The sequence below is a fragment of the Enhydra lutris genome, unplaced genomic scaffold (genome assembly GCF_002288905.1).
Source record: "Enhydra lutris kenyoni isolate GAN:26980312 unplaced genomic scaffold, ASM228890v2 scaffoldscaffold39, whole genome shotgun sequence".
NCBI classification, from domain to species: Eukaryota; Metazoa; Chordata; class Mammalia; order Carnivora; family Mustelidae; genus Enhydra; species Enhydra lutris.
This window is the reverse complement of record NW_019154123.1, coordinates 15,539,438-15,554,210: the sequence shown is the minus strand read 5'-3', so window position 1 is coordinate 15,554,210 and position 14,773 is coordinate 15,539,438. Positions and strand designations below refer to the sequence as shown.

General features: G+C 43.5%; 1 protein-coding gene across 1 annotated transcript in view; it reads right to left on the bottom strand.

Annotated features, from left to right (window-relative positions):
• Positions 1-14,773, bottom strand: part of LOC111155122 (acid phosphatase, prostate) — a 63,391-nt gene that overhangs the window by 16,832 nt on the left and 31,786 nt on the right. Inside the window, exon 10 of the mRNA XM_022515187.1 lies at positions 12,226-12,395. Coding sequence (XP_022370895.1) covers positions 12,226-12,395 — 170 coding nt within the window. The remainder of the gene's footprint in view (positions 1-12,225; positions 12,396-14,773) is intronic.

Sequence of the window (14,773 nt, the reverse complement as noted above, 5' to 3'; positions counted from 1 at the left end):
ACTAATTAACTTAATAATCTTTGAAAGTCCTTAGCATCTGTATCTACAAAATGGGCATAACATTTGGGTGCCTAAACTATATGGCAGTGTACACATATTAAAAAGGGCTTAGAACTGATTTCCTGGACAAGGAACTAGTTATGGAATTATAACTTGCAAGAAGTCACACCAATTAGAACAGGAAACCAGATGAGAAACTAAAGAAACTGGCAGAACGGACTGGTTTCAGGAAGCCCCTCTCCAGGAAGGACTACATTCTGTTCAATCCATGAGCTTTTGTCTTACACCACTCAGAACCTTTGATGATAAACAGACTCCCCGTATCTGGAGTCACTTCTTCCATCTTCCTGCAGAATGAAAACGTGGCTTTCTCCAGCCAAATCACATCTGAGAAATCCTCTGTCATAAAGAAGTAGGTGGGAAGCTGAATTCCCATACTATGTGTCCTGATTGCAGGACTCATTGCAGACTCCATGGACAGCCATCTCAGTGCTCAATGCACCCCTTGAATTCCCCACCTCCCCGCCCCAACTCCCTGATCAGTGCCTCTTTCCCTGGCTCCTGCTCCTAAGACTGAAGTCTTCTTTCTGCATCCAATGTAGCTCTAACTTCATGTTGCAGCTCTCTTCCCCCCTTCTCTCTTCTAGTCCCTTTGTCTCTTGGAGTTTCTATTTGGGCGCCCCCTGGCATTTCAAACCCAGCTGTCTAAATTGCTACATCCCCCCGGCCCAAGAGCACCTCTGTTAATGGCTCCACCCTCCTTCCAGTCCTGGAGGCTTGAAACATAGCCTTCACCTGTGGTTTTCCCTCCACATCCTTACTCCCCGCCGACATCCCATTCATCACCGCATCCCGTTCCTGCTCTGCTTTTAGTTTGGAACAGAAGGGATGCTTCCCTTCTCCATGCCACCAAGGCACTTGCTTGCACTGCATTTCTATACTGCTTTGTAGGGTGTTTATGTCTTTTTGTCAGTCCTGGATTGTAAACTCCTCAAGGGCCAGAATTATGTATCAAATTTTGAAATTAAAATTAAAAAAAATTTTAAAATGCGAACCACGCAGGTGGTCATATAGACACATATTTAGGAGAGCTGAAGAATCAATATCTAAAATGTCTACCATCTATTGGGCAAAAGGGAGGTGACGATGAAGAAAATGAGGCTCCCTCCTTAAAGAGATTACTGCCTGAACAGATGGCTATTGAGTGGAGGTGAAAACACTTACTGCGGAATACATGATGAGTTTTCTGTGGTTCGATGGCTGAGTTGCACTCTTCATGTGTTTGAGGATCTCACGGACCAGGACACCTTCAAAAAGACAGACCAACAAAAGAGCTGAACCAAACATGGGCTTAAACATTTTGTTAATTCCTACTTCACGATTCTCCCTACCATGAGTCTCAGGACTTAAGAGAGGAAAAGAAAGAACTCTGGTTGAGCACCTACTGTGTGCTTTATGTTATTTTACTGAATTCTGACTTCTGTTCCCCATTCATAGTGAGAAAACTAAGGCCCAGCAACATACAGTGACTCATATGCAGGCTGGGCAAGGAGAGTTGGATTCGCACAGGAGGACCTTACTATCCCCAGATTTTGTCCAAACTTGAGAAAGGAGGTTGAGGAACTTGGAAGGAATTACAAATGGCATTTTTCAGACAGTTGCTAGCTGGAGCTTTTCTCTAGGGCAGCCCTGAAATGACAGCTTGGCATTTATTTTGTAGACAATCTATCTACTTTGTCTTCATCCCTCTTGCACAACTCTGTGCACCTGGCATCCCTCTTTGACTACTCTGAGGTAGTCAAACCTGTGGGAGGCCATGGGAGAAAGCAGCTCTCTGGATGTCTGTACAGGTCACGGAATATTTTCTGTGGACCATTTCTCCAGGTGACCCCGGGGATTACTATTTGAGGGCAGCCAGCATCTTCCATCTGAGGGCTCCCTAGAAGAGAGTTCTCGCCCTCATATTTGTTGTTCCTCACCAGGAACACCACTCTGAGTCTCCATCCTCTTTGCAGACACTGAAGGCTGAGGGGTATCTTGGGGTGCTAGGTCCTGGCTTGAGGACATGGTGCCCCAGGGATTTCCACAACCATCACTGGAAGACTCCTTATATCTCTGGTGTTTCATAAAGATTTGTTAATTTATTTGAGAGAGAGAGAGAGAGAGAGAGAGCACAGGAAGGAGGGGCAGAGGAAGAGGGAGAGAGAGAGAGAGAGTCTGAAACAGACTCCACCCTGAATGTGGAGCCGGATGTGGGGCTCAATCCCATGACCCGGAGATCACAAGCCAAAACCAAGAGCTGAACTCAACCCACTGTGCCACCCCTCCCCCACCCCCCTGGGTGGTTTCTTTACTACATGTGTACTCTCCTGGCTCCAGAATGACGGGTTTGTTTCTGTAAAGAGCAGGGCGTTGATGTTAACAGACTGTCATTCCAGACTCTGTGGTCCACTCAGCCAACACACTGAGCAGCTACCACAGGTCAGATGCTATGCTAGGTGAATCAGATGCCTGCCCTCAAAAAGCTCATAAAATAGTACAAAGAGACTGTTTATTCATCTGTCTACCAAGAGGCACCATAAAGGGCTAATTAGGAAGGGAGGCAGTCTGCTCTCTCTGTAGATTCTGGACACCCCCCGACTAGGAATGGAAGAAGCAGGAAGCCATATCTCCAACAAGTCTGTATCGCTCTGCTTCAGAGAAGGTGGCTTTCTCAGCATCCTTTAGGGACAATACCATCACCTATCAGCAACCTGACTTTGGCAGGTGCCTCTGCAGCAGCCATCGGTGTCAATAATGGGATATGATACCAGCTCTTGGTTCTGGGGTGATGGTCCATCTCGCCCCAGAAGAACCTGGGGGTAACTACCACAGTTTCCCCCAGGCTCTGGCATGCCAATGATTGTGTTCATGGGAGGGGACACTGAGGATCAGAGACATTCAGCAACTTGTTCAAGATTCCACACCATGTGCACAGAGGGGCTGAACTTCTCTGAACCCAGCATCTTTTAATCCTTAGGCTACCCTGTAGCACAGGCTAACTTCTGAGTTCCCAGTTGCATCATCTGGTGACTGCTACACTCGACGAAGTATCACTGAGTGGAAGACACAAACTTCCCTTCCCACACTCTTGAGCTACAGCAGGGGCTGGCACACTTTCTGTGAAGGACCACACAGTCAATGTTTTAGGTTCTGAGACCCTACGGTTGGCCATAACTCTTCCCTTTCAGGGGGAAGCCCCAAAACAGCCATAGCACTACCTAATGAGTATGGCTGAGTTTCAGTCACATTTTACTTATAAAAAATAGGCAGAGGCTGGATTTGGCTTGCAGGCTTTAGCGTACACCAACCTGCAGCACGGAGCGAGGAGATGTTTGTCTTAATACAGATAGGACCAGCCATATATTCAAAATTCCTACACGAATCGTAGGAATTTTTGTGGTGTGTGTGTGTGTGTGTGTGTGTGTGTGTGTAGAAGAAGGTGGGTAGAGGAGTACAGAGTACCAAATTGTGGCATCCCTAAAACCAACTGATGGAACAAAAGTTTCGACAAAGATGGGAAGATGCCAGTCAAAGTCCTGATGTTCCTGTGTGACTCTGTGTCACCCAGACAATACATGTTTTCTCTGTAGGATTGTGTTTAGCCGCCTCATCATCCAACAAGCACGCAGCTGACAAATCTCCCTTGCCTAGCCAGATCCAAACAATAGGCCGAACTCGGGTTTTGGCAGGAATCACTCAGGAAACGATTTCCTGGCCAGTCAATAGCCTGGACTTCTCCAGAGAACAGGACAGGTGTGTTCACACCAATACCAGCCTTTGAAGTCCGAAACCAAAAGAACACCTGAGGGAAGGACTCTAAACAGACAGGATCTAGTTTAATACACTCATCAGAGGGGAAACCCGAATTGAGCCAGGAAGTGACCTCCCTGAAATGCCATGTCTAGTAGTCAAAGGAAAACAAGAAGAAACGTGAACAAAGTGTGAGGAAAACGCCCAGTTTTTCTCCCTATACAGACGCCTGCATCTATTATTAGGCTATTCTCGGTTTCTGTCTGGCTTCCCCTGCCCATGTCTTCAGCATTTCTTGCATTGAGAGAAGTGCTTCTGAATTTTCATGTTTCGTGAGGTGCCTAGGGATTTCGGGAGAAGGCAGATTCTGATCCCTCCGGTCTGGGGTGGAGCCTGAGGATCCTGCATTTCCAACCAGAGGCTTGCTGATGCAGTTGCTGCTGCTGCCCCCTGGCCTGCATGTCGAATAGTGAGGGGCTGAACACCTCAGCCCATTGTGACTAGTTGGGGGAACTCAATCAAGAGCCCTGTCTCCACCATTGATGTGACTTGGGATTGGGTGGTACCAGGGGTGGTACTGGGGGTTCAGGAGTAAGACCTGGTATATATGGAGCCAATGGGGCCCAACAGCCACCCTTTGCCTCCTTCCTTGTTTGCACATCAGACAGGGCTGCTGCCTGGGCCAGGTCCCTACACATAGTCCTGACTGAACACCTGCCCAGTTGGTCCAACAGCCAAGATGCCTTGACTCTAAGTCTTCTCCTGGGGCCCTGCTAAACTGGATGTGGCCCCACAGTGAATAGGATCTGGCGATGGTTGGAGTCTTGATGGGATTGCTCTGTTTTTCTCAAACTGTCTAGAACACCTCCTGTGGCTTAGAATTTCTTCACTGTTAACCTGACATAATGGACCTTCTCTTGCTCTCCCTCCTCACTTTTAAGGTCTAGTTACACCTATGTCTGATGCCACCTTTGGTGTCTTGGCCTGCCGCCCAACCGACCTCAAGGCATCAGCATCTCTTACTGTCCTGGCTCTACCTTCTTTCTTCCACCCAGCTATCCTGATTATAAAGGCTTGGCAGCCTTTTGCCTAGGTCTACTTTCATTCTGATAGGATGTTCTATGCTAGGAAAGGCCAAATACAGCTGAAAGGAGGCATCACTGAGAAGTAAATGCCTTTCAACGTCAATGGAAAAATTTAAGCTGTGTCATTAATTTGTCAATTGCAATTAATGTCAATTAATCTATGTAACATAATTAGTCTGGAAAATAGGTCTTATTAACTTTAGCAATGGCTACCATCAAGGACCTCAGGAAAACAGGCCCCTTTTTTATCATACTTCCCACTTGAAAAATTCATCCTATAGGCCACCAGACACAATTGCTTTTCATGGGCTTAGATACAAAATCTTTCATTGTTTGATTTGGAAAGCATGAAAGTACCATTTAGCTTTAGGGCAAAGCTTTCATTTCCAGATGGGAAAACCAAGGCTCAGATTGGGCAATATTAATGACTATAAAAACACATAGTGTTTAGTGACAGTGTATTAAGTACCAGGTACTGTTTGTCCCAAACTTTTTGAATATATACATTTATTTTAATCCTTACTACCTGTGAGGAGGTATCATTATTATCCCCATTTTGCAGAACGGAAACTAGTGCAGGAGTGATAAAGTGACTAGTCCAAGGTCACATAGCGGATTACTGGTGGGACAGCACTCAGACCCCAATCACTCAACCACAGATCTAGTATAGTCCTTTCACTTTTTTATATACTTACCCCCCTGCAGTCTAGATTTCTCTTTCTGCTTGTGAATTCCATACATGGACAGGATAGATAATTCTGATAATTCTTTCAACTTAATCATGGTGTCCTCTGTGGCCCACGAGGGTAGAGTGAAGTTGTGAATACTCTGTAGCAAAGAAAAAGGGAAGAAAATGTGTATTTTTATTTGTTGACTCTTTTGTCCTCTTTGCCCCGTAAGAACTGCTGGGTCTAGCCTTTCTTAACCAGCCATTTCTCTCAAGGAAAACTTTACTTTGCCGTATGTAGTGGTATTGATTTTCAGAAGGGAAATTCACAGAGACTGATTTGCTCCCTCCTATGAATTCCATAGGTTTTGGCTGAACTCTGGGTCCAAAGGAGGATTTCTATTTTGCAGAGTAAGGGTAAGGTAGGGCAAGAATATACCTCATTCCTTTATGAAAGGTTTAGAAATCTATGAACCTGTGGGGAACGTAACACTGACAGTGTTAGATGATATTTCTGTCAAACCTGAGAGGACAGCTGGGAGAGGCAGTATATTTCTGGAGCCTTCAGTACCAGACCCTCTACTCCCATCAGCTTTCAGTTTACTCACTCCTGGGGAACGTGAACCATACACACAGTAGGCTTTTGGTGAATATGTATTAAATGGATGAATAAGATGGATAGCAGAGCTGGTGTAGACTTCCTGCCAATATTTATTACTTGCTATGAAAAGTTCATTAAGAATCTCCCACATTCAAAGGTAGGATTGAGAGAGAGAGAGTACTTGAAAGAAATGAAAGTGGAGTGTCTAGTGAGGAAAGAAGTGGGAGAGAAGTGAAGAGGAAATCAAGCACCATGGCCACATCACAGAACAGCTCAGATCAACCTGTAGTAAGGAAGAAAAAAAATCAAGACTTAAGCCAAAATGTGGGCTCTTATGTCCACTGAAGAGTCTTTTTTTTTTTTTTTTTAAAGATTTATTTGTTTATTTGGGGTGGGGAGGAGCAGAGGAAGAGAAAGAATCCTAAGCAGGCTCTATACCCAGGACAGAGCCGGACATAGGGCTCTGTCTCATGACCCTGAGATCATGACCTGAGCCTAAACCAAGCATCAGATGCTTAACTGACTAGCCACCCAGGCGCCCCTGAAGAGTCTTTGATAAGGCTAGTAAACCTTCCTTGAAACAGATGCTAATGATATAGTGAAACTATCAGGAAGGTCATGTGAAGGTCCATAAACTCTGTTGTGGAGGGGGCAAACGGTGTCATTTGTTACTGACACGGAACCATGAAGGTAGTTGCTGGTTCCCGGGCCCTCACGATGATCTCAAGATCACAGGTGGTTATCAGTCCTATGGGTAGTCAGAATTTTGCCCCAGGATTCAGTAAACCCGGTGGGAAAAACAGGATTATGGAGTACCCTTTTAGGCCAGTAGATGGTGCATAGTGAGTGAAAAATACCAAGTAGCCTTAAAAACCCCAACGGTAATTGATGTAGTATTTCATATGCAGGTACAGCAAGGAAGAGATTCCCAACAAATCAATTTCAATAGCCTGGCTTAAAGTTGTCTTGCTTATTTTTATATCCAGAAATCAGGTACTTTTTTTTTTTCTCTGTCTTATAATAATATTGCTTTTTTCATTAAAATCCGTGACAGGAGCCCAGCATTCCTGAGGGACTGAAAAATAAGTAAATGGCAAGACAAAAGAAAAGCAATTTTGCCTGCAGTTTTCTAAAGGGTGAAAACATAAATGGAGAGAAAAAGTTAGAGTTTTCAATTTAATATAAAGAAGTCTTGAATTATGTTTCAATGTCAAAGGAAGCATAATATATCTGCCAAAAAGTGTAAGAAAGTGTATTTATCTGTTTCAAAATAGGAATAAGTAAAAAAATCAGACTGCAAGTTAATCTTTGATATTTTTTCTTTTACCTCACAAAATAAAGGGTCGTAGACTTTAGTCCACATTCCAAAAAGGTCCTGGGTATGGTATCCTGTAAATGTTGGCAGGGTTTCTATAAAATCCTGAAACACACATGGACAGAGAAAACATTTCTGCATTAGAGTCAGTCAGTCTCAGCATTACGGCTATTTGGCTGTTGTGGAGGGTGCCCTGGCTTTGTAGGGTGTTTGGCTGTCTGCCTGGCCTCTCACCAACCAGATGGTTACCATCATCCCTAATCCCTCAGTTGGGACAACCGAAGAGTCTCCAAACATTGCCAAGGTTCCCTTTGGGGCAAATCTGCCCCCACTGAAAACACTGTTCTTCACATAAACGTGCACCAGGAACATCGGCTGTGGTAATATGAACCCAAACAATTTCATGAACACTAACTGAGCATCTCATGATTACATTAAAAGTATGGGTGCATGCTGGCTTACTGCCACGTGTTCCTGGGTTGTCCCGGAATCAGGCCAAGTGTACTCCCTCAAAATTTTTGGGGAAGTAGGTGAAGTAGAACTCACATAAAAATGACAAGTCAAGGTGAGAAAGGAAAGCATTTCTTAGGCCAGAGCACCTCAGGAATATACCACAGAAACTGGACCCGCTATTTGGCTATAAATTTGAAATTTGGGTGGGATGTAAACATTTCTCTACTGTATTATTCTTGGATTGTCATGGTCACGAGACCCACTACTCAGCTATCTGCCTGGTGACTTTGGCAGCAATTTCTGGGAATCCTTGTGGGAGGTATTATTTGGTGGGTACATTTGCTAAGAAAATATAATTTGCCAATATTAACCCAAACAGATATCCATAAAATAAATATACTAAAGATCTCCTCCCCCATCCCCAAGCCAAGCCAAATGAAACAAAAACTCCAGGGCCAGATGACTTTACAGAGAAATTCTACCAAGACTTTCAGGAGCAAGTTATTCCAATGCTTATTTTAACTGTTATAGAGTGTAGAGAAAGGAAAAAAAAAGAAAACTTCCAAAACATTTTTAAGAACTAAGTGCAACACTGACATTGACAAAAAGACTGGCCAGGAAAGAAAACTGTAGTCCAATGGTACTTTGAATATGAATGCAAAAGCTCTGAGTAAAATATTAACAAATAATTCGATATCCGAAGAAAGGGGCTTGAGCCTAGACATGTAAAGATGGCTCATTAGAGCAAATCTAAGAATATAATTCATCTTAGTAATTGATCCAAGGAGAAAAATAACTTGATACATTCTGTCTGCCTGTGCTCGCTCTCTCTCCCTCTCTCTCTCTGACAAATAAATAAATAAAATCTTTAAAAAAAAAAAAGATTTTATTTATTTATTTGCCAGACAGAGATCACAAGTAGGCAGAGAGGCAGCAGAGAGAGAAAGTGAAGCAGGCTCCCTGCTGAGCAGAGACCGCCCCCCACCCCCCAATATGGGGCTGGATCCCAGGACCCTGGGATCATGACCTGAGCTGAAGGCAGAGGCTTTAACCCACTCAGCCACCCAGGCGCCCCTGTCCTGCTTTCCGTACTGGCTTTCTCAGGATACCCTAAATATTCTGTAGTCATCTTTATTTCCCCCCAATATAATATAAAAATCCAGTAGTTAAAACTATTATTCAAATGTATCTGGGCACCCTGTACTTTTATTTGCTAAATTTTGTGGCCCTACTAAGAAATCACTCAATACCTATAACCTCTTATACTTTGGCCTGCTTAATGGTGTCTCTGTCAAGGCAAATAGGACTTTCTGTTCCAGCAATTTCCCCACGCTGATCACAGTCTGTCTTTCTGAAATTTTTACCTGCTGCCCCAAGCATCACTCTTTGAGACCACATGGAACAAATCTAAATGTTTTTCCTTCAAGGAGTTCAGATTTTGAATTCATCTTGTTGGAGACCACCTTATGTTATAGACTCTTAACAAGCTCTCTATGAGCTAAAGCCAGTGGCGTGCTAATAAACTGCATCAAAACCACAAGAAACAAAACTCTAATTTGTGGCATATGCTGATTTCTGTGGTGAAAATGCTCCTGCTAGGACACCATGACCAATTTCACACTGCCAAAGTCAAGTCTTTGAGTTCAGAGTCGGGAAAGATGTGCACGTGGTGCTCTTGAGGTTGGTAGGTATTGGCTCCAGTACAACAATCCCTAAGTTTTCTCTTTATTAACATATTTTGTAATTAGTTCCACTCTATTTGAATATTAAGTTGTTGATCCTGGTGTGCGAGAGAGAGCATGAGGGTGGAGGAGCAGAGGGAGAAGCAGACTCCATGCTGAGCAGGGAGCCTGACATGGGCCTCGATCCCAGAACCCTGGGATCATGACCTGAGCTGAAGGCAGACGCTTAATCGACTGAGCCACCCAGACGCCCTGACACTGGTGTCTTGAGGAAAAGAGTTTTATAAACACTCTACAGATAGGTATGGTAAGAAGAGGGGACAGATCAGCTATGGAGAATAAAGGAGATGTTCGGATCAAAAGTTAACTCCCAGGTTACTGGGTATTGATGCAAATCAAGATAGAGACAGTAGGTTCAGGGAGGAAAGATAAGTAATTTATACATTCCTGGAACAAATATTTATTGAGTGCTAATCCATGTCAGACACAGGTATTTCTGAGGACAGATATAAGGGAGAACACAACAGATAAAGATCCTTGCTCTTGTGGAGATGATATTTTATCTTATTAGAATTGGCCCCTTGATTACCTGTGGGATTACATGTGGGAATCTCCTTGGACCCAGAATCTTCTGCTGAATAACTCACCTACCCTTTCCACGTTCGAGCCACTAAGACATTTAATAAATGGCTTTCTAGTACCTTGTACCACACCATTAGAAATCTCCATCCAAACTGATTTCAGATGGTACAGCTGTTACCTCCTACAGGTTGCCTTGGCTGCCAATTCCTGACTGCTTCTGTCCCTCTGAATTCAGTTAACTCTCGTCCCCTAGCAGCCCTTGTAGTCATAAGACACAACCCTTGTGTAATATGTATCTTTTTGCTTCCCCGCTACATTATGCATTTTCCCAGGGTGTTTTCTTGCAAGTTCCCCCTTAACAGATGAAGCAGAGCCATCCATCAGCTTAGCCTTTTTCTGAAGCAGTAAAGTCCAAACTTAGTACATTTTCAATGTAAAATATTCATCCAAGTGAGTCAAAATCATTTTTACTTTCCATTAATATTTACCTCCCAGTTACATTAAGATAAAATCCCCAAACAAAAATAGAGCCCCTCAAATCAGTCCTTCTTGGATTTCATTCTAATTTAACACATACACACTTTTCACAATTCATCATAACAGTAATGTTCTGAACTCCCTACTAGCGACTTTATTCACTATTTTACATTTGGCTTACTGCTGGGGGGAAGTTACATGCACGGGGAGGGAAGGGTAACTAGATTGTACTGCTGGGGACAAATATTTACTTGGGAAAAAATAATACAAATAAATATATGAACCAATGTCTCATGTCAGTCATCGCATAACCCACTAGGCGAGGGAATGGCTCTGCTCTGGACTCTGGCATCCAGCAGATACCATCTCTAGAAATGGTTTCATCTTTAGCTGTCATGGTCACGTGGCACGGTGTTCTCTAGATGTGTTGCACCTGCAACCCAGGAAATCTACACGAGTCTAAAGAGTGTCATTGGTACATGAGTTCTTCTTGCAGAGTGAATCATTTCCGAAGGACCCGTGAGCTTGCTTAGGTTTTCTGAAGATCCCAGGATCAAAGCCTTACACATCCCTCTTGTGCTCAGGACAGCTATCACCCAGCCATACTTTCAACATTCCAGTAAGTTTTGGTCTTGGAGGCACTTAGAACATTCTCACATTTATAATTTTATTCCAGTTTGATACGTGTCATCGTACTTTTTCTCTTAAATCAACTCCAGAGTCAGCATCTCTTACCATCTTCAAGGGAAACCACCCACGCAGGGTTCTCATCTCTGGTGTGTTGTGTGCCTAAATAATATTACTTATTTGCTAGGATGTCTGTGCTCCAAGAGCTGCCATATATATTATATACAACAAAGTTTTCTGGCAAGTTTGCTTTTGGTTTCTTCAAAAGTAACGTGGATTTTCCAGGGCTAAAGGATACAAAGAGGTATTTACTTTTCAGCTTTTCTACCCCATATGTTTTAACATAAATAGAAAAAGATAGGGCCAGCTTCCCAGTGTAGACGATTTCTGTAGATGGCTCCACTGTATTCATTTCTCTGCCTTTCCTTGTGAGAAGGCCGGAACCAATAGGTAAGTTGGTCCTTTGCCCATCTGCCTAGGATCAACTTTTTCCTTTCCTTGCTCTCACTCTAGATTATGGATTTTGTTTGAAATCTGTTTCACTTCAGACACTTAAAGAACAACCTCATTTAATCCCACTCAAGTGATAGCTGGGAGTTCTTAAAAAAAGACCCCAAAACTGTGTGGCCAATCATATAGCTCATGGCAGACACATGAACTTTGACCTAAGTTTAATCTCTGATTCTATTTTGACATGATACCCTTTTCGATTAACACTGGAAAAACCAAGTCAAGGTTTAGGCAAGGGGGGGCAGGGAGAGAGGTAGGAGTTGAATGAAGTTGGGGGCCCCTGAAACAGACAAATTATCACCCCAAACCCATTTCCCTCAAATCTGGGGGTGATGGCCGAGTCATATTCTCAAAGCCACGTCTGCCTGAAGAAAGGGTATTCTGCCTTTTCTGCAGAGCTCTGCAGACACACTAACTCATAACATCCCCAGTACCTTGGTCATTGCTTGCGGTCATACACTCCGTGGACCAGTCTTGGGGGATCACAGGAGCAACCAGCTTAGCAAACTCCGTCAGAGGACAGCTGGGAGTGCAGCCTGGCAGCGTGAGGGGATATGGCTCGTGCCGTGTCTCATTCCGGTAGTACATCTCTACAAAGTACTCCCTGGTGGAGGAAGGTAGACGACAGAGTAGTTAGCCCTTTGTTGTTGAATTGCCATTGAATTATTTTCCACCTGGCCCATAATATGTCAGCTGTAGTTAAGAAGTTAGGGGCTTCTGGGTGGCTCAGTCGGTTAAGCATCTGCCTTTGGCTTGGGTCATGATCCCAGGGTTCTGGGATCAAGTTTCGCATTGGGCTCCCTGCTCAGCGAGGAGTCTGCTTCTCCCTCTGCCCCTCCCCACCATGTGCTCTTTTTCTCAAATAAATAAGATCTTAAAAAAAAAAAAAAAGTTAAGAAGACACAGGTTAAGAGGGGAAGAATTTACAGGAATGAGTGGGTATTAGCTAACTTAGGTGTGAGAATGGGTAGATTGATGCAGGTGGGCCAGATCCAGAGGGTGGAAATGGGAGGGCTGGTTTGTCAGATAACCAGGGGCAAAAGAGGTGGGGACCAGGAGGCTTCACTGGAGAGGGAGCTGAGAGGAGATGGTTGGGGGAATTGGGGTGATCTGAAGAGACTGAGTAAGAAGTGGGGAGCAGGTGGGATATTGGGTTTTCTTTCTCTTATTCTCTCCCCTTCGTGATTCTGATTTACTTCATTTTCTCTCTTCTCTTCTCAGGATTTCTTTTAAGTTTTCTCCTGAACAAAGGTATCTCTGCTCTCCTTATTCAGGCAATAAACACGGAACTGAGCAATATTTAACATATGTGCTTAATTAAATACACATTCAGACTTTGTAAAAATTATACCTCAGAGAGAGGGTGTGGGTGTATACCTAAGTCCTTATACTCCCTCATATTCGATACTTTATTTGAAAAAACAAGGTGTATGCCAGCCTTATAAAACTACTTTGAGAGCCTACGGAGTCATTTGCCAAAGAGGCAGAAAAGAAGCTCAGGTAGGATTTAGTGCTCATTCTTGGGGTAGTAACCTCACAACTGCAGCTGTTGGGTGTTTTTATAAATAAGCCTTTTAAAATATCACTTTCAGGGGTGCCTGGGTGGTACAGTTGTTTTTAAGCACCTGACTCTTGGTTTCGGCTCAGGTCATGATCTCATGGTCAGGGGACTGAGGCCCGAGTCGGGCTCTTTGCTAGATGCGAAGTCTGCTTGAGATTCTCTCTCTCTCCCTCTGCCCCTCCTGCTTGTGCTCTGTCTCTAAAATGAATAAATAAATCATTAAAAAAATTTCACTTTTGAAAGCCACATAACCAGTAGTAACCACAAGTATATGTATGTATATATGTGTGTGTGTGTGTATATATTTTATATATATATTCTCTCTCTCTCTCTCTCTCTCTCTATATATATATATATATATATATATTAGGATTTATTTACTTATTTGTCAGAGAGAGGGAGGGAGAGAGCATGAACAGGGGGAGCACAGGCAGAGGGAGAAGCAGGCTAACCACTGCCAAGCATGGAGCCTGATGTGGGACTCAGTCCCAAGACCCTGGGATCATGACCTGAGCCAAAGGCAGCCGTTTAACAGACTGAGCCACCCAGGCATCCCTAGAGATATGTTTTTTAAAACTTCCCAATATTATGTGAATGACTACTTATACCCTGAAATGATTTTCCCAGTGACAGCATCTTTTATCTCAAGATGATATGGCAAAGATGACTAATAGTTGATCAAAGTTCATGAATCTCTTTTCACATACTAGAGTTACGGCTGAAAAGGGACTACATTTCCCAGACTCCTTTGCATGTAGGTGAGACCAAGCAACTAGACGCATTCCTTGGAGATGCTGTGGGTTTGGTTTCAGACCACCACAATAAAGCAAATATTATCATACAGTGAATCAAATCAATTATCTGGTTTCCCAGTGCATACAAAAGTTATGTTTATACTACACGGTAGTGTATTAAGTGTGCAATAGCATTATACCTAAAAAATGTGTATAAGTTAATTAAGAATACTTTATTGCTAAAAAAAAATGCTAACCATCTTCTGAGCTTGCAGCGAGTTGTAATCTTCTTGCTGGTAGAGGGTCTTGCCTCAGTGTTGATGGCCTCTGACAGTAGGGTGGTGGTTGCCAAAGGCTGGGGTAACTGGGGCAATTTCTTAAAATAAGGCAACAGTGAAGTCTGCCACATTGATTGACCCTTCCTTTCACCAACCATCTCTCTGCAGCATGTGATACTGTTTGTGAGCATTTTACCCACAGTAGAACTTCTTTCAAAATTAGAGTCCTTGCCCTCAAACCCTGCTGCTGCTTCATCAACTGAGTTTATGTGATATTCTCAATCCTTTGTCATTTCAACAATGTTCCCAGCATCTTCAGCAGGCATAGTTTCCATCTCAAGAAACCACCCTCTTTGCCCATCCGTAAGAAGCAACTCCTCACCCGTTAGTTTGGTCATGAGATTGCAGC